This window comes from Cinclus cinclus, chromosome 3 (genome assembly GCF_963662255.1).
Source record: "Cinclus cinclus chromosome 3, bCinCin1.1, whole genome shotgun sequence".
NCBI classification, from domain to species: Eukaryota; Metazoa; Chordata; class Aves; order Passeriformes; family Cinclidae; genus Cinclus; species Cinclus cinclus.
Genome location: NC_085048.1, coordinates 112232915 through 112255151, shown reverse-complemented (window position 1 = coordinate 112255151; position 22237 = coordinate 112232915). Strand labels below are relative to the sequence as shown.

Below are 22237 nucleotides of genomic sequence, written 5' to 3'. Positions count from 1 at the left end.
GTTTTGTGTCGTAGACTCAGAAGGTTCTGTAGATCAAGTACAGGAAAAGAAGTGAGTTAATTGAACTCACTCCTTTACAATCAACTCATCTAATGGGTAGCGAATTCAAACTTTATTTTTTTGACTGTAAACATTTGTTGTTTCTTTATTTTTCATGAATCTAGCATAATTTGAATTTCTCTGAACAATGTGGAGCTGGCAAGCCAGGAGAGATGGGTTCTATGCCTGTTGCCTCCCCACTACTCCAGGAATCATTTCCTTCCAAAGAGTTGGAAACTCACACTGGCCTCTGGAATTTGACACTGTCTAGGAAGTGATTGTTTTCCAATCCTGTTATCAGGGCCATTGTTTCTGTAACTCCCACTCAATTCTATTTTAGGTTTTACACTTCTGTGTTTTCTTTATTTCTCTTTCAAACAAAGGAATTGCTGGTACACAAACTTTGGCACCACATGTTAGATGCAAAAGAAGCTTTGCTTTCCCAGTTAGATGTCCTCAGGAATATGCAAGCCCCTCACTGAAGGGAATAAAGAGATCATCCAGAAGTTTCACTTTTGTTCTACTTCACTCTTGGAGGACTTTATTCCCTACCTTCTTTCCTGCAGAAACACCCAAGCCCAACATAGATATGACCTGTCTCAAAACATTTCTGATCACGGCCGATACTGACAAATTAGATTTTGTCTAATGGCGGGTCATTCTCAAATACTCTCCAACACAGCTCTTAGAACTATTTCTTTACATGGCTTCACAGGGGATAAAATCATGTAGCAGCCAAGCAGTAGGGGCAGAATAAGTGCCTCATACCAAGATTTTATTTCCCTTGTAGGATGTCAGGACAATTACAAAACTACAACCGGTAAGGGTTAATGCTATAGCTAATTTCTAGTCCAGAATAAATCCAGCAAAAATGTCACCTTACTTATTGAGCAATACTTCTCCCTAGCTGCATTAAGCATTCCAGCTGCATATCACCAATTAAGGAGTCATTCCAAAGGGCCTCTGCCCAGGATTTGGCAGAACTAACCCTACGCAAAGGGGCCTGGGCATCTGATCCCTTTTTCTGCATCAGCACAACTATTTCTTCAAATCTCAACTCTCCTATCATGACATGCCCCAAAATGGCAAAAGAATAACAACAAACTTTGATGGAGGCTTTCAACTCAAAGGCATTGGCTGGCACAGACACAACAGAGACCGCATTTTGTCTGGCACAATTCTACTTGTCAGGGATCAGGCAAGGCAGGGACAGGGGGACAAGGCAGAAGGCATCTCCTCCCCCAGCCTCAGCCTGCAACACTGACACAGGCAGAGGCAGTGGGGCAAGAGATTTGTCATGGTGAACCTGCCATAGGTGGCTTTGGGCTTGTGCTGTCAGAGGATGACAAACTCAGACCCTGCATATGCTGCATCCATTTGGAATTGTCCTTCTCCTGAAATGCAAAATTCAACAGGATTTTCTGTCATAGGAGGTTTCCTGATTTCCCTCTGTGCAAAACCAGGCGGTGTCTATGAATCTGCCTTAGATCTCAAAGAGTCCAGCTGAGAAATTGCCCAAAGGAAAGGTTTTCTCCTTGAAGGGCAGGAGGAAGGAAAGGGAATATTTCTCATTTCCTGCTAAATGAGGATTTCCTTCTTTTTCTCTCCTAATTGCAACACTACAAAGACTGCATGGAGATAAAATGCAAATGCAGGATGGAGAAGAATGTTTTCTTTTCCCACACTACAATTCCAGTGCCCCAAAGTACCACTCTAGCTCCTGCCACTCAACACTTCACAATGCAGGAATTTTCATTGTACCACCGGAGCGCACTCCCAGTAACTGGGCTCTGGGACAGTCCACTGAGGCCATCAAGGAATTGAAACAAATTTAAAGAAATTCTTAAAACCATGGTTCATAACCAAGTTTTCAAGATGTCACCTCTGATTCAATATGCCAATGGTCATTTTAGGACAGACATGCCCTGTACCTACCTGCATGTTCAGACTTCTCTTTGATGCTGCCGCTCGGTCTTGGCCTTGAGAAAGGGAGAACAAAAGCACATATGAGGAGGGAGAAAGAGAAGGGAGGGAAGAGGTGTAGCATGAGAGGAGGCAATCTTTCCTAGCTTGTTCACTCTGATGAAGGAGGAAATGCAAGAGACATCAAGCCAACAAGATGCAAAGCTGATTAATTGTCCTTAAGCTTTCAGTTGCTGCAGTCAGACAGAGCTGGCCAAGCTCCAGCTGAAACACAGCAGTCATTCTCCAACTTGCATCATAACTCCCCAATTGTGGTGTCTCTCCTTTTGAAACTTGGGGGGCTCCTACAGCCTCTCTGAAGCAGCAAAGGTTGCTAAGCTGAGACACAAGTCTGTATGGAGGGCAGCTACTTTGCTTCTGCTGACAAAGCTTGGCTTTGCCTGCTCATGCCTTGCGCTGGTGCCAGTCTCGTGCTACATGTGGTCAGAGCAATGGAGTGTTCTGAGAAGGATATTCCACCTCCTTGCTTTTTGAATAAGAAAACTACTTTATCCAACTCAGCTGATAGCCAAGGATATTCAGATTGCACTTTTAAAGCCCTACCTAAGCTTTTCAATAGGAATGATACTCCTGAGTCCTTCTTTCTTCTTATTTATCCTTCTTTCTAACTCAGATAAGCATGACAGCTACATTTTATCACACATTTCCAAACCAATCTTTCCATCAGGTACAGTGCTAGAACTCTTCTCTAGCACCATGACCTCTTGGATTTTAAATCCAGGCCTCAATATTAAACACTGATTAAATCGTACATCTATAACCCAAAACTTCCCTGGAATCTCAGTTCACAGTGGAGGCCAAGGAAGATAGAAGTTATGCCTGACATTGTCTTTGGGATCCCTTCCCTTCCAAACAGATGCCAACCCACAGAGATGTCCAGAATCTGACAATAACTCCCAGGAGGTAATTGCTTTCCTAAGCTAGATTTCATGGCCTTTCTATTTGCAACTCCCACTGAGTTCTGGATTGGGTTTTATGTGCTGTTTATATTTCTCTTTACAACAAAGGAATGTTGTAACATGAACAACAGCACCCCGTGTTAAAAGTAAAAAAAGCAATACTAGAATTCGCAGACCCCTCTCAAGCAGCCAATATTTCTACAAGCATATGCTTGTGGGTGCTGAAGGTGGCAGTCACGGATTATAGTATTCTATCATCTTCAGGAGACAGACCCATGCAATACAGTTCCCAAATGACACCACAAACATTACAGAGGGAATCAATACCAAGCCCAGCAGAGGACCCATCTTCAGATGCTTTTAAGCCCTGCCTCCTCTTCCCCACCACCACCACCTCTGCCCTTGTGACATGCGGTGTGGGGTTTGACATGGAGCTGGATCATCACGGATGGGCCACATGGTGAATACACAGAGGTTTCCCTAAGTACATGGGAGAGAGCTGACTGTGCAAAGGAACCTCACAAGATGGCAAGAGGGAGCTGAACAGCAGAGTGGAGCAGCAGACACCTTGGCTTACCTCATCTCCTGGGACTCTTGGACATCCAGCTGCACAGAGCTGAGCAGAGACCCTGCAGCACTGCCAACACGGGGACTGACTGCCTTGGGTATAGGGGGGATCAAAGGCAGCCCCAATGACCCCTTCTTCATATCCCCACCTCTGGGATACAGCAAGGATGCCTGGAAAGAGTGGTACACAGTGCTCAAATATAGCATCCAGCCTTGCCCTCATTCATGACTCAAGACAGTTACACATGCCCTGACAGGAAAAGTCAATATCATATATAGCAGATTGTCCTAGGAAGGGGAAGGGTGGCATAGGAAAGGGAATTGGTGAGGGAGAGACCATCCCAGCAGGAATCCACATGGTTGGCATCAGCATGTTCTGCAGTGCCACTGCCTCCACTGGCCTTTTGGATGGTATGGGAACGGGTTTAGACCACTGTTCTCTCCCTGCCCCTTAGGCACCTCACAGCCAGTGCTGATCACCAACCAAGTCCCCACAAAGCCATTCTGCAGGATGTCAGAACCTGCTTTTCTCAAACCCCTCAATTCTTCTGCTGCTGCCCTTCCCTCTTACAGTTGCCCAGCAGCCTTTCAGCCCAGAAGCTGCTGAGCTCTCGCGATGCTCCGTGCTCTCCAGCTCCCACACCTCCATCATCTCAGGCTCACTGGCATTTAGGAAGTTCAGCAGAGCTCCCTGCCCTGCTGCTCTCTGCAAGGTCTCTGCTTGCCCAAGTTGCTCCAGGGCCCCCATGCCATGACCAGGAAGGAGGGTGGAGGTAGGAGGGGCAGGTGCACACCATTCTTTAAGTGTCCCTTCCTTTCTGGCACAACTAAAGCCCCAAATCAAGTCCTCTTCAAACTACAGTTAAAGGACCACATCCTGTCAGGGATACACTGGGCCCTTCCTCAGCAAGGCTGGAATCAAGTACATCAGCCTTTGATTGAACATTCTGTTTGCCAGACCTGTTGCTCATTTGCCTCCTCCTGCACCCCATGGCAAACCCAGAACAACTGCAGGTGCTGGCCCTGCTGCAAAGGCAATCGTGTGCCTGGGCTTGGGGCTGCTCTCCCCATGGCCACCTCCCATCCCTTCTCTCTGGACAAAGCCATGCCACAGCACACAGCTGCCCAGAAGCTGAAGAAATCTAGAAATAGCATCAGAGACAACTGTGTAGGAGGCCATGGCTGTACAACTCAAATGCTGCATCAACCTGGAACTGACTTTGCAGGACTGCCTGTTCCAGCAAACTCCTTTTTCCATCCCCACCCGACAGAGCTGATGGAAACTACCACCAAGACATAGACATGGTTCACAGATACCCGTGGGTTACTGAATGCAGGAGGATTGCTTAGCTGGAGCAGACAACTTTAGCAGCGCTGCCTTCTTGTTGGTGTTTTCTCAGCTACAAGACAGAGGAGCAACCATGACAGAACCCAGAAACCATTCAAAGCCCTCTCCTGCTATAGATACACAGTGAGGACTTGAAATCTGCACTACCCACCCATTGCAATGACAGCCTGAAGTGCAGAGTCCAGCTGAGACCTTCCTTTACTCAGGGGTTTCCCTTGCCTCACACCATAGGAAAAAGTCTCAAAACTCTGCCTGCAGCACATAATCTGAAAATCTATCACATGGACTTATCTTGGTCTTCTTACCTTATGCATTTTTCCCTCTGAATCCAGCTCCTGCTTGTTCTTACTGTCACTGGTGCTGCTGCCATTTTTCCCACCCTCCTGCTCCACACTGCAGATTTTAATTGGTTTAGAAGAAGGAGAGCTCTTCTGGATGGGAGGCAACGGTTTAGAGGGAAGGAGCATGGAGGGAGATGGCCGGAACAACTTGGAAAACATGAACCTAGTCAGGCCTGCAATGTGGAGACATAAAATAGAACAGAGGCTGAGATGCAAAGCTAAAGCATCTAAAGCTCCATATACCATGGAACACATTTCCTCAAAACTTCTAAACATCTGCACAGGGAAACATGCACGTAACAGCAGCCACGTGAGGCAGGCCAGGGGCACACCCTGAGCCACTTCGCAGAGTAACCAGGGGAACTCCATGGCCTCTGGGCTGCTCTGGGACAGCAGGGAGCCCTGTGCTTCCCAGCAATGGCTCAGCTGCACATGCAGCCTCCTGCTCCTCTCCCTGCCCCACAGCTCAGCAGCCCTACAGCTCCACGGGGCACTGGCAGCAGCACAGCTCATGGCAGGGGGCACCTGCAGGGCACAACTGCTCCCTGGCAATGTGCACAGGCTCTCCAGGCTGGCACAAGACCCTTCCTCCCACCAGAGAGCGGCCCAGCTCCCACCTTACCTCGGTGGGAGGCTGAGCCTTGCTCACAAGGGAACAAGTGAGTTAGGTGAACTCCCACCTGTAGAACCAATACATCTAATGCATGAGGCAACCAAGGGGTCTTTTTAGTTATTCAGAAAATTGCTTTGCTTTTATTTTCCAGGAAATTAGTATCACTTTAATTACTCTGAACAGTATGGTGCTGGCAAGCCAGGAAAGAGAGCTTCTACTGCATTGCTTATGTGTTTCTCATTGCCACCCCACTACTTAGGGATCTCTTTCCTTCCAAACAGCTGGCAACCCACAGTGGTCTCCAGAATTTGACAATTACACCTAGGAAATCATTCCTTTCCAACGCTAGATTTCATGGCACTTGTTTCTGTAACACCCACTCAGTTCTGGGTTGGCATTTGTTGGTTGCTTTTATTTCCTTTTGCAACAAAGGAAGGGCAGGCTCATGAATGATGGCAACCCACATTAGAGGTAAAAGATGCTTTGCCCTCCCCATTGCTTGTCCCCAGTATTCAAGGAGCCCATATCTGTAGGGGACACACTGGCTTGCAAACATTCTGTTTTTGCGAAGCTTTATTGCTTCATGGGTTTTGCTTCATGGGTTTTTTCCCTGCTTTCTTTCCTGCAGAGAACCCAAAACCCAACATAAGACCTACATCCAAACATTTCTGATCATTGCAGTTAAAAACAATTCCAAATTCTCTTGGTGGAAATGCCATAGGGCAGATCATCAAAAGAAGACCTTGCATAAATCTGTATTTCTTTATGCCTGTAGATGGAACAGGTCATTTGTAAAAGCACACCAGATAAGGAGTAATGATACAGCTCATTTCCACTCCAGAACTAATCCAGCAAAAATGTCTCCTTACTTATTGAGCAATACTTCTCCCTAGCTGCATTAAGCATTCCAACTGCATATCACCAATTAAGGAGTCATTCCAAAGGGCCTCTGCCCAGGATTTGGCAGAACTAACCCAGAGCAAAGGGGCCTGGGCATCTGATCCCTTTTTCTGCATCAGCACAACTATTTCTTCAAATCTCAACTCTCCTATCATGACATGCCCCAAAATGGCAAAGGAACAACAACAGGCTTTGATGGAGGCTTTCAACTCAAAGGCATTGGCTGGCACAGATGCACCAGAGACCGCATTTTGTCTGGCACAATTCTACTTGTCAGGGATCAGGCAAGGCAGGGACAGGGGGACAAGGCAGAAGGCATCTCCTCCCCCAGCCTCAGCCTGCAACACTGACACAGGCAGAGGCAGTGGGGCAAGAGATTTGCCATGGTGAACCTGCCATAGGTGGCTTTGGGATTGTGCTGTCAGAGGATGACAAACTCAGACCCTGCATATGCTGCATCCATTTGGAATTGTCCTTCTCCAAAACTGGAAAATTCAAAAGGACTTTCTCTCACAGGAGGTTTCCCTATTTCTCCCAGTGAAAAACCAGGCAATTTCCATGACTTTCCTTCCAATCTCAAAGGGTTCAGCTCAGAATATACCCCAAGTTAAAGTCTTCTCCTTCAAGGGCAGGAGGAAGGAGTGGGAATATTTCTCATTTCCTGCTAAATGCTTTCTTTTTTTGGTTCTAATTGCAACACTAGAAAGGCTTCAGGGAGATAAAAGGCAGGCAAAGAATGGAGAGGAATGTTTTGTTTCCTGCAATGCATTTCCAGGGCCTCAAGATACCACTCCAGCTTATGCCACCTAAGACTTCACATTAGAGGAGTTTTCAGAGCATCCCCGGAGCATAATCCCAGTGACTGGGCTCTGGGACAGTCCACTGAGGCCATCAAGGAATTGAAACAAATTTAAAGAAATTCTTAAAACCATGGTTCATAACCAAGTTTTCAAGATGTCACCTCTGATTCAATATGCCAATGGTCATTTTAGGACCAACATGCCCTGTACCTACCTGCATGTTCAGACTTCTCTTTGATGCTGCCGCTCGGTCTTGGCCTTGAGAAAGGGAGAACAAAAGCACATATGAGGAGGGAGAAAGAGAAGGGAGGGAAGAGGTGTAGCATGAGAGGAGGCAATCTTTCCTAGCTTGTTCACTCTGATGAAGGAGGAAATGCAAGAGACATCAAGCCAACAAGATGCAAAGCTGATTAATTGTCCTTAAGCTTTCAGTTGCTGCAGTCAGACAGAGCTGGCCAAGCTCCAGCTGAAACACAGCAGTCATTCTCCAACTTGCATCATAACTCCCCAATTGTGGTGTCTCTCCTTTTGAAACTTGGGGGGCTCCTACAGCCTCTCTGAAGCAGCAAAGGTTGCTAAGCTGAGACACGAGTCTGTATGGAGGGCAGCTACTTTGGTTCTGCTGACAAAGCTTGGCTTTGCCTGCTCATGCCTTGCGCTGGTGCCAGTCTCGTGCTACATGTGGTCAGAGCAATGGAGTGTTCTGAGAAGGATATTCCACCTCCTTGCTTTTTGAATAAGAAAACTACTTTATCCAACTCAGCTGATAGCCAAGGATATTCAGATTGCACTTTCAAAGCCCTACCTAAGCTTTTCAATAGGAATGATATTTCTGTGACTCATTCATTATTGTAATCACTCGGATAAGCTTGACAGCTACATTTCCTCAAACATATCCAAGCCAATATCTTTCCATCAGGTACCATCCTATAAAACTTCTTTAGAACCTTTCCCTCTTTGATTTTAAGGCAAGATCTAAGCATTAAACATTGATTGGCTTACACATCTATAACCCAAACTTCTCTGGGAGCTCATTTCAGACCGGAGGCCAAGAAACAGACAAGTTCCACAGCATGTTTACAGAGGCAGCACCTGACTGTCCAGACGCCTCTCCAGCAGCTAATATTTGGCAAAACGTAATTTTTGCGTGCTGAACTTGAGACTCAAGGATCACAGTATTCTATCATCTTCAGGAGACAGACCCATGCAATACAGTTCCCAAATGACACCACAAACATTACAGAGGGAATCAGTACCAAGCCCAGCAGAGGACCCATCTTCAGATGCTTTTAAGCCCTGCCTCCTCTTCCCCACCACCACCACCTCTGCCCTTGTGACATGAGGTGTGGGGTTTGACATGGAGCTGGATCATCACGGATGGGCCAAATGGTGAATACACAGAGGTTTCCCTAAGTACATGGGAGAGAGCTGACTGTGCAAAGGAACCTCACAAGATGGCAAGAGGGAGCTGAACAGCAGAGTGGAGCAGCAGACACCTTGGCTTACCTCATCTCCTGGGACTCTTGGACATCCAGCTGCAGAGAGCTGCGCAGAGACCCTGCAGCACTGCCAACACTGGGACTGACTGCCTTGGGTATAGGGGGGATCAAAGGCAGTCCCAATGACCCCTTCTTCATATCCCCACCTCTGGGATACAGCAAGGATGCCTGGAAAGAGTGGTACACAGTGCTCAAATATAACATCCAGCCTTGCCCTCATTCATGACTCAAGACAGTTACACATGCCCTGACAGGAAAAGTCAATATCATATATAGCAGATTGTCCTAGGAAGGGGAAGGGTGGCATAGGAAAGGGAATTGGTGAGGGAGAGACCATCTCCCAAATTTGCCACCTCTCTCTTCCTGCTCATTTGTCTGCAATTGCAGCTACACTCCCAGCAGGAATCCACATGGTTGGCATCAGCATGTTCTGCAGTGCCACTGCCTCCACTGGCCTTTTGGATGGTATGGGAACGGGTTCAGATCACTGTTCTCTCCCTGCCCCTTAGGCACCTCACAGCCAGTGCTGATCACCAACCAAGTCCCCACAAAGCCATTCTGCAGGATGTCAGAACCTGCTTTTCTCAAGCCCCTCATTTCTTCTGCTGCTGCCCTTCCCTCTTACAGTTGCCCAGCAGCCTTTCAGCCCAGAAGCTGCTGAGCTCTCGCGATGCTCCGTGCTCTCCAGCTCCCACACCTCCATCATCTCAGGCTCACTGGCATTTAGGAAGTTCAGCAGAGCTCCCTGCCCTGCTGCTCTCTGCAAGGTCTCTGCTTGCCCAAGTTGCTCCAGGGCCCCCATGCCATGACCAGGAAGGAGGGTGGAGGTAGGAGGGGCAGGTGCACACCATTCTTTAAGTGTCCCTTCCTTTCTGGCACAACTAAAGCCCCAAATCAAGTCCTCTTCAAACTACAGTTAAAGGACCACATCCTGTCAGGGATACACTGGGCCCTTCCTCAGCAAGGCTGGAATCAAGTACATCAGCCTTTGATTGGACATTCTGTTTGCCAGAGCTGTTGCTCATTTGCCTCCTCCTGCACCCCATGGCAAACCCAGAACAACTGCAGGTGCTGGCCCTGCTGCAAAGGCAATCGTGTGCCTGGGCTTGGGGCTGCTCTCCCCATGGCCACCTCCCATCCCTTCTCTCTGGACAAAGCCATGCCACAGCACACAGCTGCCCAGAAGCTGAAGAAATCTAGAAATAGCATCAGAGACAACTGTGTAGGAGGCCATGGCTGTACAGCTCAAACGCTGTGTCAACCTGGAACTGACTTTGCAGGACTGCCTGTTCCAGCAAACTCCTTTTTCCATCCCCACCAGACAGAGCTGATGGAAACCACCATCAAGACATAGATATGGTTCACATATACCCATGGGTTACTGAATGCAGGAGGATTGCTTAGCTGGAGCAGACAACTTTAGCAGCGCTGCCTTCTTGTTGGTGTTTTCTCAGCTACAAGACAGAGGAGCAACCATGACAGAACCCAGAAACCTTTCAAAGCCCTCTCCTGCTATAGATACACAGTGAGGACTTGAAATCTGCACTACACACCCATTGCAAAGACAGCCTGAAGTGCAGAGTCCAGCTGAGATCCTACTTTGCTCACCTTCTTCCTTAGGCTCACACCACAGTTAATGGTCTCCGATCTCTGCTTACAGGACATTAACTGAAAATCTGCCACACAGGACTTATCTTGGTTGCCTTACCTTACCCTCTGAATCCTGGTCCCGGTTGTTTCTAATATTGTCCTCCTTGTAGCCAGTGCCATTTTTCCCATTGTCCCGCTCTCCTCTGGACATCATATTTGACTTGGTTGAAGGAGAGCCCTTCTGGATGGGAGGCAATGGCTTGGAGGGAAGGAGCATAGAAGGATTTGCCAGGGAAAACCTCTTGGCAAGAGGGTAGCCAGTCAGGCCTGCAAAGTGGACACACAAAATGTAACAAGAGGCTGCAAAGCAAAACAAAAGCATCTGAAGCTCCATGTTTCATGGGACACATTTCCTGGAAACTTTCCTGGAAAATAGCTTCAAAAGGAAACCTGCTCCTGCCATCAGCCCCTTGAGGCAGGCCAGGGGCACACCCTGAGCCACTTCCACAGAGCTCCCAGGGGAACTCCCTGGCCTCTGGGCTGCCCTGGGACAGCAGGGAGCCCAGAGCCCTGAGCTTCCCAGCAATGGCTCAGCTGCACATGCAGCCTCCTGCTCCTCTCCCTGCCCCACAGCTCAGCAGCCCTACAGCTCCACGGGGCACTGGCAGCAGCACAGCTCATGGCAGGGGGCACCTGCAGGGCACAACTGCTCCCTGGCAATGTGCACAGGCTCTCCAGGCTGGCACAAGACCCTTCCTCCCACCAGAGAGTGGCCCAGCTCCCACCTTACCTCTGTGGGAGGCTGAGACACTCTCACAAGGGAAGAAGTGAGGTTGGTCAATGCCCACCTCTATCCCAGCATCAACATGTCTAACGGGTGTGGCACTTAAGGGATATTTGATATTTTTAAAAACAATTGTTTGGTTTTAGTTTTCCTTAGACTAGCCTGTGTTTAATTCCTCCAAACACTATTGAGTTAGCAAGTCTGAAGTGAAAGGTGCAAGGATCCAATAATAACAGGGGAATAAGGATCCCTTCTAGAGATTGGCTTTGTCAAAACCCAGGAAAGACCCACACAGCGACGAATGCTATTTCTGCAAGCTACAGAGACCTCTCAGCATGCAGGCAGCCCTTGCTGGGGTTTTTATATTATCCTGTCATCCTCAGTGTTGGACCCAATCACCAAGCAGAGGAAGAACAGGAAATTTATCAGTAGTGAGACCCAACGTTGATGGCAAAGAAAGAAGCAGAATTTGTATCACATGACCACGTTGTATTTGTCATGGCCACAGTCCCTGTCCTGGCTGACAGTATGAGTGATTTGGCTACTGTCAAAAAGCAGGAAGCAGAGTAAACTAAAGGTAGAATGTTATGATGCCAGGGCTGTCCTGGCAAGATCACCTGTAGCTCACAGCCACCAACTCTGACACAGAGCCAGAACTGACCACCATGGACCAATTTTCCCGGAAATCTGGTGGAATTTGTCTCCATTTGACTCGGGCCTTTCAGCTCCTTTCTATCCTCACCTTTTCCTTCCGTGGTCTTTCCTTTTCCAGTAAAATCCATCTTTGAACCCGTGCTTCTGTCTCGCAGAAGTACCTGGGGTTGAATTTGGGAACTGTCTCGGAGCAGACGGCGATAGGAGCTCGGTCCCCAGCCCTAGAACAAGGTGGGGTGACTCCAATCGCCAGCAGTCGGCACAGACAGGCAGAGCCAGACGTGTCTCCTGCCACTGTGTCCGTGTCAACCACAACCTTCACAGCCCCTTGCGGGGCTGCCCCTTTGTGACGCGCTGGCCCGTGGTTCTCTCGTTTCCATGGCCACAGAGCCCCCACCCCAGCTCCATCCCTTTCCCTTCCCTTCCCAAGGGCAGCCAGCCCTGGGCCCGGCCAGGCCAGGTGGGAGGGTTTGGCACTGTCTAGGAAGTAGCCGCTTTCCTAAGCTGCTTTTCAAGGCCTTTATTTCTGTAATTCCCACTCCGTTCTGCCTTGCAGCTTGTTGGTTGCGGATTTTGATTACTCCTCTTCACAACAAATAAAGTGGTGCCTTCCCCTCAGCAGCCCTGGGGATGTTCCTATGTGAAGCCATCTGTCTCACACGGTTTTAGACAATTTAAAACAGAACACTATGGATAAGCCGTCTCCTCTGAAGTGTTCCAACAATCCCGTTTCCAGCAAGAGGAAGTGAACAGTAAGAGATAAAGGTGGAAAAAAGGCCTGCCTCACCGCCCACACGGCCTGGGGGAGAGACAGCTGGGCCCCGATCTGGCAAGGGCCCCAACCTCGGCTGCTGGCAAAAGGAAAAGGAAAACCACCAGCCCACCACTAACATTACGTACAGCAAACGCCAAAAAACAACCTTACAACCAAAAAACTCATCTCTGCTTTCTGGCCGGGCCCTACAATCCCAGCCCGGCCCCGGCGCGGCCTTAGAAGGCTCCTTATGGTAAAGAGCTCCGGCCGCCCCACCTAAAAACAATCACAGAACCCTCTCCTGCCCCGGCAAAATATTAACTTTTTCACTGCCCAAAATATGACTTTACAAATACTTTATTCTCTGTCCTGTGGAAAAAAAAAACAGAGAACCAAAATGATAATATGTACAAAAACAGCACAAAAAACACCAAATTCAAAGTATGAGAAGAGTCAAGTCTCAGCTGAGGGAAGGAAGACATAGACTGAAATTCTTCCCTTTTTTTTATGCTATAGAAAAGCATCCGTTGTTTCCCTATAACACATAAAAAAATATGGGGTGGATTAAAGATTCTAACTCTAGATGTAAGAAGAAGCGTTGGTGTTAAAATAAACCAATGTTAAAATTGCTGTAAGTGCCCTAGGTTTAAATAGTGAAAAAACCCCTGCTTCTCCCTAGGGAAGAAGAAAAACACCCTCTATTTTTAAAAGTGGAGTAAGCTTTTGTTTCAACTATTATAATCCTTTAAGTGTGCCTCATAAGTTGATATGGTCCTCAGTATTAGTTATGAATTAAAATGTTAGTTGAGAAAAAAAATATTACATAATAACCAGATCTCTATCCTCCCTGACGGCTAAACACTAGAACAGCAAGACCACCTAAAAATGGTTTCTTATGAAAAAAATCTCTATAGGCTGAAGAATCTCCTCTCTGAAAGAAACAAGTAAATGACTATTTTAGAAAAGGTAAACGAACTGAGTTGTTCTTTGTATGCTGTCAATGTAAAAAAACAAATGTGTGGAAAGAAGAAGAGTAGTCTGAAGTTTTATTCTAATATTTCTTCTTCTTTTTTCCCCTATAGTTTCTGGTAATAAAGTTTGTCTTTGTACCATTTAAAGCTAAGCCTGTTTTATCTTCCTCCTAATCCTATCTCACAACTAAAAACGTTCAAATTAACAATCCAAAACCACTACACTAAAGCAGTGTCTCCACCCAAACTCAAACTGAACCCAAAACACCCCACTGTGGAGACCCTAAAAGGCATTCCCTAGTTAGGAAGACACGAGAGGCTTCTCTCATAGCAAGCCCTGTTCTGTCATGCCAATGTAGCCCTGTTCTGTTCCCTGGGCCAGCCCCCTGCCCTCTCCCTGTCTCTCAGTTTTTCGGTCACTCCCACCCTGTTTCCCTGTTGGCTCCCATGCCCTAACCCCACCTTTGTGCCACCCCCATGTCTCCTGGTAAGTGCTCCCTGATGCTCCCCCTGCCCAGGACACCCATCTGCTTCAACCTGGACCCTCACCCCGACGTTCCCCTTTGTCTTTGCCTCTGACCCTGGACTATCCACGCAGCGGCTGAAATAAACATCTCCGTGAATCCCATACAAAGGCCCATGCTGCTTCTTTACCTGCAACCATCTTAACAGCTATCCAGGCTACAACACCTGGGGAGACAAAGGAGACAAGAAGGATGTCCCAGCTCCCAACATTTCCTTTATCCCTACAGTAGCTGTACTCCAATTACTGCATACGAGAGTTTTACTTGATCCCTTTAATGCCAAGGGACCATGAAGGACTTGAACCTTGTTCAAGTCCAGCCTTGCCTGCCTATTTTGGAGTGGAGGGCAAAGATGCAGACAACTTTGGGCGGGGGTAGAGCTGAAATTGCATTTTGCTGCTTCTGATTTCCTCCCTGCTTTTGCAGCAGAGGGACATCTTTGTCCCTGCAAACCACTCCCCTTTCCAAGTGAAATGTGGGCCTGGCTACCAGCTCCAGGTTCTTGAAGAGACTGCTGCGGTTGGCAACAGGAATTGTTGCTGAACTTTTTGTGTTACTTAAACCCCCCCACCAATTCCACCAAGTGGATGAGGAAAGAGGCAAAGAGATTCCGGTGGAAGAAGGGAGGCCAAAAGCTTGAAAAAAGGATGAAAGAAATGCTCCAATGATGATGATGATGATGATGTTAATAACAAGAAAAAGATTTACTTTTCACAGCAAATGAACACCTGCTGCCGTCCAGCCCTCCCAGACTAGCAGGTCGAGCGGTGCCGTTTCCATGGCATGAGCTGCTGGTAGCCTGGGGACAGAAACCAGAAAGCCACGGTCAGTGGCAGCAGGCTCCTGTCCCCCCTGTCCCACCATGGCCTGTGCTCAGGCCAGGCTGCTGGCTGTGCTCAGAGCCCAAACCTCCCAGCCCATTCCCTCCTTGTTAGAGGAGAGCAGCGTGGCAGGACACGCTCCACCTCTTCTGCTCAAGCATGGCACAACAACCTCCTCAGCAGCTGCAAGAGCGACATTCTCGTGTGCCTGCTGCCATTTGCCCTAAGCCCTTCTGCCACCCGAGCTGTGGAACCGGGTACCCACCTCTGGAGACCTGCTGCCAGGAGAGGAGCCGATCCCACACAAGGTCCTCATCCTTTTGCAGGGGACATCCACACCGTGGACCCTCCCCGGGTAGCACCGGCACGGGATGCACTCCACGGACGGTGCCGGTGCTTCTCCATCTGGTCTGGACACAAGCTGCAATCTTTCTGGAAAAAACACAAGAACAATTGCATGAAAGTCATTTCAAAACAAGACCTGGAAACAAGAAAAAGCACCAAAGGTTGTCACCGTTTCACGGGCCTGGGGAAGGTCTGACCGCTCTTTATGATACTAAAATCTCTCCAGTGGTGGGGAAAAACCCTACCTTTCCCACCTGTATGCCCACCCCTTCCTCAAGGGCCTGCAAAGCAGAGCAGCTGGGCCATGGCTAAAGAACCCGTCCCCCTCTGCTGCTCCCTATCCCCATGGATGCATGCTTTTGTCAGGCCGGATGCCCCCACCCCAGCCTGTGCCATGCTGGCAGGAAGAAGCTGTCAGCGAGGCCAGGAGCCGGCTCCCCTTCCACAACATCCATCCCCTGCCCCACCAAAAAGCAGCTGAGCAGTTGGCAGAAAGATTAATATTGTCCACTGCCACCCCACGGGGAACCTCCGGCACGTGGCCAGGCCGAGCCCTGCAATGCCTGGAGGCACGAGCATCCCCCCACCCCTGCACCGCCTGGGGACTCATCTTGATTTCGTCGGGGTGCAGAGCGTGTCCTCTAGGAAGGGGCTGCAACCAAAGCCCATCAGCTTTGCCCTGCCAGTGGCCAGCTCAAGAACGGCGTTCTCCAGCTCTGCGCTGATCTCCAGAAGAACACGCCAGATGTGCCTTGGCTCGCGGGGACATCACGAGGCCATTGAGCTGCAGGGGGATGTTTCCCCTTTTCCACTCTGTGGCAACTTCACTGCACTGTGCCACAATTTCTCCAATAGGATGGGGAGCCCTGAGCCGCTCCCTCCACAAATCGCTGGGGACCTGAGGAAGCACCTCCTTGGCTGTGCTCTCTGCTCCATGCCAGGGCCACTGGGAAATGCTCTGGGGAATTCTTTGAGAGCCACAAGACACGAGCAGCTGCTGCTTGCGGGCATCCTGGATCCTACTGTGCAGAGGGATGGATCTCTGCTGTCTCCTGGGCCAGGTGGGGCTTCTGCACCCAAGAATGTTCTAAAAGGTCATCCAAGGATGGCCTGTCTGCAGGGTCCATGGATAAGCACCACCTGATCAGGTGCTGGCACTCTGCAGAGAGAAACCAGAAACTGCTGGTCAGCTCCTGTCCATGCTCTCCCAGATTTCACAGTGCCCACAGCACACTAAGAGTGCTCAGAGCTGTTCGCACAGCTTCCCATCCATCCTCTCTTCTGGAAGAGAGCAGCAGAAGCACACGTGCCGCCTCCTCCAGCTCAGCCCAGGAGATGAACCTCCTCCCCAGCTGCAACAGCAGGACACTTATGTGCCACCTGCCCTCTCCCAAAGCCGTTCTTGCTCCCGTGCCTTGAAGGCCCATCCCCACCTTGAGACACCCGGGGCGGGAAGAAGAGCTGTCCCCGGACGATGTCCTCGCTGCTTTTGAAAGGAAGGTGCCTGCACACCAGCAGATAGAGCAGGATGCCCAGGGACCAGATGGTGGCTGGCTGGCCATGGTAGCGGCCAAAGAGGATCCACTCCGGTGGGTAGTACTCCCGCGTTCCTATGGCACACGGGCACAGCTCATCAGGCCAATGCTGATTGCTCCCTCCCTCCCAGCCAGCTCCTCAAAAGCCAGCCCCAGCTCCTGCCAAAATGCAACTTGGCTGCAGCCGGCTGAAGCAGCATTCCCCCTCCCTCCCTCCCTCCCTGTGTGTTCCACCTGTGGAAGCACAGGGGAGAAGCTCCACTGCCCGGCTGGGCCCCGGCTTTGGGCTCACCGGCCATCTGGGTGTAGAACGTGTCCTGCAGGATGGTGCCGCAGCCGAAGTCGATGAGCTTCGCCTCGCCGGTGGCCAGGTCAACGAGCACGTTCTCGGCCTTGATGTCGCGGTGCAGGACGCCGCGGCTGGTGCAGTGCCGCACGGCCCCCAGCACCTGCCGGAACAGCGCCCGCGCCACGGGCTCTGGCAGGAACCCTCCCGCGTGCAGCAGGTGCCAGAGGTCCTGACAGCGCTCCGGACGCTCCATGACCAGCGCGAAGCCGTCGGGCAGCTCGAACCAGTCCAGGAGCCGCACGATGCCGCGGAAGCCGGGCCACGACGCCATCCAGAGCAGCACCAGCTCCAGGGGCACAAGGGCGCCGTCGTGCTGCGGGGGAGCCGCCATGCCGTCAGCGGCGCCGATGCTGCGCTCGCCTTCGCCACCCCCTGCCCGGCGCCACCGCAGCTCCCATTGCCCATGGCCCGGGACGCTGCGCGGCCCCCGCTCGCTCCACGCTCGCTCCCATCGCAGCGTCCCGGCTCCCACCCGGCCGGGCCTGGCCTTACCCCGCCCGCCACGCCCCGCCGCCTGCTCCCGCTGGCCCCGCTCACTCACCAGCCGCGCCCACTCCAAGACGCGGTCCCGGGACACTCGCTTGATGGCCACCTGCAAGCCAAGGCGAGCGGAGGGCTCAGCTCGCCGCCCGCCGCTCGCCGCCCCCCTCCCCGCTCCGAGCCGGCCCCGTCTCTTACCGGGACGCCGTCGGCGAGCCGGGTCCCGGCGTAAACGCTGCCGAAGCCGCCGCTCCCCAGCAGCGGGCCCTCCCGGTACAGCTGCTCCAGGGGAGGCTTCTCCGCCCGTGCGGACGGCACGGCGCTCTCGGCATTCTGCCCGGGGCACCCGCCCGCCCCGGCCGCCGCTGCTTCCCGAGCCGCCCCGGGCTCCGGCGCCTCGGGGCCGGCGGCCGAACTGCCGGGCGGCGAGGCTCGCTCGGGGGAATGCGCCGGCGGCGGGGCGGGAGCCGGGCGGCTGCGGGCCAGCTGTGGGCGGAACCGCGGGAGGGGCCTCGGTCGGGGCCGGGCCAGCGCCAGGGCCCGCGCCAGGCGGAGCCAAGAGACGCTGCTGCTCCACCACCGCCACCAGCGCAGCGAGGAGCTCGTCCACAGGCTCTTCAAAAGGTGCCACAGGCGGTACGGACTGAGCCCCGCGGAGGCGGCACCGCGGCGTGCCCGACAGGGGCGGGCAGGGGGCCGGCTCGCCCACGGCCGCCTTGCGGGGCGCGGCATGAGCCGGGCTGGGAGAGGCGCAACAAGGAGGGGACTGAACGGGATCACAGGGAGTCTGAGAGGGAGAAGGGCACGGAGGGCGAGCGGGAACTCGAGCGGAAAACCGATCGAGACAGGCGCTGCTGCTGCTGCTGCTGCGGAGCCGCCGGAGCGCGCGGCCGTTCTGCCGTTGCCTCCGCGAACCCAACGGAGGAGCCGCCGCGCGCCCCGTGGAACACAGGAAACAAAGTAAGAATAAATGAAGCTAATTCCTATTAGAGAAATAGCCAAATAAAGCAGTGGAGGCGTAAAGAAGACTGTTGGCTTGTGGCTTTCTTGTTTGAGTGAGATGAAGCATTTTGTGGGGAAGAATTGCCTCTTCTGACAATTTTGCCAGTGTGGGCTGGAGCGGAGCTTTTAAATTTCAAGTAGCAAAGAGAAATCGTGTCAGTATTGTCATCCCTTTTCATTCTCTGCTGAGACACTTGCAGGCTGCCCAAAGACATCGTCTGCAATATGGAACTTGGACCCAAATGGATTGTTAAGTGTGTCTGGATGTCACCAAATCTATGGGAATGACAAAAACTCTCCAGCAATATTTTTAGTGTTAGAGAATCTAGGAACAATGATATTCTGACCACGATGTTGTTCTGGCCGGGATGTGAAACAGAAATAATTTAATCCATACGTAGCCCTGGTGTGCACAGAAATTTTGTTTGTTTATTTCCTGTCAGTGTTAGTGGCAGAAGCATCCATTGCTCAGTTTGGGAAGGCTGACCCCTGACATGGACTCTCCTCAAGTGTGTCTCTGCCTCTGACACTAGAGAACACTGAGTGCCTGGAGAGCTCGTGTTGCCTGTGGAATGCTCCAGCTGACAGCCACCAGAAGCTGTGAACGTTCTTTTGGTATCTGATGCAGAAAAGGAGTTCTCCATAATACCATGCTACTTAAACCCACATTGGGATGCGGCTGTGTAGTGGCTCACCATGGAGCAGATTGCCTGCTTTGTCACTGCCAGCCCTGCTGATCCTGCAAGGGACCCTAGTGTATCCCATGCCTGTTTTGCCTGCAAGCAAAGCTTGCCTTGCCTTAGTAGTGTGGAGTAAATAGAGAAGTAATAAAATGGACAATTAAACAAGTTACTTTGGAGGAGATCCTCATGCTTTCACACATCAGCCCTGCACCTCATGCTCCGTATCCTAGTTTGAATGGACAGGTGTGTGCTAGGGAAAAAGCAGGACCTTCCCTTGAAATGGAGAAAGTAAAATCCTTCCCACTGAGTCAGTATAATTTTGAAATCAAGAGGTTCTCAGGGAAAGATAGGGGGACAGGAAGAACAGTTCTCTACTAAATATATAACAAGGCCAATCTAAACAACAATAACTATGAAATTAACAGGAACCCAGTCACAGTTCCTTTGGTTGTGTGCTCTTTCCCCCCCTGGTGCAGTTACCATCGCCATTGGCAGTGAGCTCTGGCAGGTTCCCAGTGGACAGGGCAGGTGTGTGGATCCCTGCACAGCTGCAGGAGAGCTGGGGGTGATGGCAGTTGTGTCTCAGATGGGAAGGGTGGAGGAGAGACTCTGCTCACGAATCCTTGGAGCAGTGTCGGTCCCGGTGCTCCAACAGGATGCTTGGAGATAGCAAACTGAAGCAGGACAGCATCCTGGCAGGGGTGTGAGGTCCAACACCAGAAGAGGCAGCTCCTGGCACTGGGATGGCGCGGTGAGGTTTTCCAGCTGCCTTCCTCCTTCCAGAGCCAAAAAGGGGTGAGTACCAGTAACTGCCCCCCCACCCTCCTTTACCTGCTTCGAATCTCGTGGCCTTGGCCTCCTTCCCCACACTGGCCCCACCCTCCCAGAGAAACTCACAAAATCAGGGAGGCTCTCCCTTCCCCATCTCAAGCTCTCAAGGACCTGGCCATCCTTAGCATGTCAATGGGAAAAAATATAAAACTATAAAATATAAAAAACAAAACATACCACCAAAAATATACACAATAAAAAATATAACAACAAAATTATTAAGATAGAATCAAAATATATTTATTGAAACGTACAGATAACTATCAGAACATATGTACATCTGGAACTATACAGGCTAATGCATAAATCCTTGTCTTCAAACGCTCTTTGGATAGGCAGCAGCTTCTTCCTGGGCTTGGAGGAAAGAGCTCTTCTGGACAGCAGGAAAGGACTTTGTGGGTAAATGCACAAAAGAATGTCCAGAGAAAACTTGGTGGAAACACAGGAGCCAGGCAGGTCTGCAAAATGGAGACACAAAATGTAACAGAGGCTGCAATGCAAACCTAAAGCATCTGAAGCTCCATATTTCATAGAACACATTTCTTGGAAATTCATAAATAGCTGCACAGGGAAACATTCTCCTACCATCACCCTCTGGAGGCAGGCCAGGGGCACACCCTGAGCCACTTCCACAGAGCTCCCAGGGGAACTCCCTGGCCTCTGGGCTGCCCTGGGACAGCAGGGAGCCCAGAGCCCTGTGCTTCCCAGCAATGGCTCAGCTGCACATGCAGCCTCCTGCTCCTCTCCCTGCCCCACAGCTCAGCAGCCCTACAGCTCCACGGGGCACTGGCAGCAGCACAGTAATGGCAGGGGGCACCTGCAGGGCACAACTGCTCCCTGGCAATGTGCACAGGCTCTCCAGGCTGGCACAAGACCCTTCCTCCCACCAGAGAGCGGCCCAGCTCCCACCTTACCTCTGTGGGAGGCTGAGCCATGCTAGTCCTTCACTTTGTCCTCAATCCAGAGTGTCTTCAGGCCCCTGAGCATGCCATGACTAGGAAGGGCAGTGGAGAGAGCAGGGGCAGATGCACACCCTTCCTGAGTATTTTGTCATTTCTGGCACAGCTAAAAGGCCAGAACCGCAGGTGTCCATCTCAGCATTTGGTCAACTTGCTGGAGAACATCAAGCCTTCACCAGCCCAGGATGTTGGAGAGGTTTTCCTGGACATGTGGGGGCTGGCTGGCAGCACGCTTCTTCAGCTTGGTGCCCATCACCTCGTAGAGGGCAGAGGCGAGCCTGGTGACCACCGTGCGCACATTGGCGCTGCGGACAGGCAGCGCCTTGTTCTCCAGGAAGGACCAGAGCACGGGCAGGGCGTAGCGCTGGACCACTTCAGGGCTCCTGGCATAAACCCCTTCCACAAGCACTGCCGGGACAGAAACACAAACTTCTGAAACAACAACCTTAATGCAAACAAGGATCCACCTCGAGATTTGCTTCTTGGAAGCCTCTCTGGCTAAGAGCAGCGAAATAGCACACAGAGCCCAACGATCCAGAAATGGCCAAAGCAGCTGATCCTCCCCAAAATAGAACCACCAACACCTCAGGAGTACTGTCTCCAAACAAATACTTGCACCTGTGGCAGAACTTGTACCTTTACTGGATCATTTCACAACCTGTTTCAACATCAAGAATGACTAAAATGTCAACTTCCCTTTCATTTCCATTAGGAAGTTGTCTAAACCCACACTGAAGATTTGGAAATGCACCATGGAGATTCAATTGAAAGGTTTCTAAGAAAAAGGACAATTCCATCTTTGTGACCCTTGATGTCAAAGTGCCAGAATCCAATCTGGCTCTTCCCTTTGCTCAGTGGCACACAGCAAAGGGCACTATTAGACCACACTTCCAAACTCCAGCCCACCAGACATGGGTGCTGCTTGACAGCTGGATTAGAAACATCAGTGACTAGCTGCTGTCTTTG

General features: G+C 50.9%; 1 protein-coding gene across 1 annotated transcript in view; it reads right to left on the bottom strand.

Moving 5' to 3' along the window:
- The window catches only part of LOC134042051 (serine/threonine-protein kinase pim-1-like), a 76029-nt gene that overhangs the window by 40074 nt on the left and 13718 nt on the right, over nt 1-22237 (bottom strand). Inside the window, exons 2-7 of the mRNA XM_062489127.1 lie at nt 17995-18161; nt 17858-17908; nt 17260-17629; nt 16866-17042; nt 16521-16591; nt 10698-10838 (exon numbers count right to left, since the gene is read on the bottom strand). Coding sequence (XP_062345111.1) covers nt 10698-10838; nt 16521-16591; nt 16866-17042; nt 17260-17629; nt 17858-17908; nt 17995-18161 — 977 coding nt within the window. The remainder of the gene's footprint in view (nt 1-10697; nt 10839-16520; nt 16592-16865; nt 17043-17259; nt 17630-17857; nt 17909-17994; nt 18162-22237) is intronic.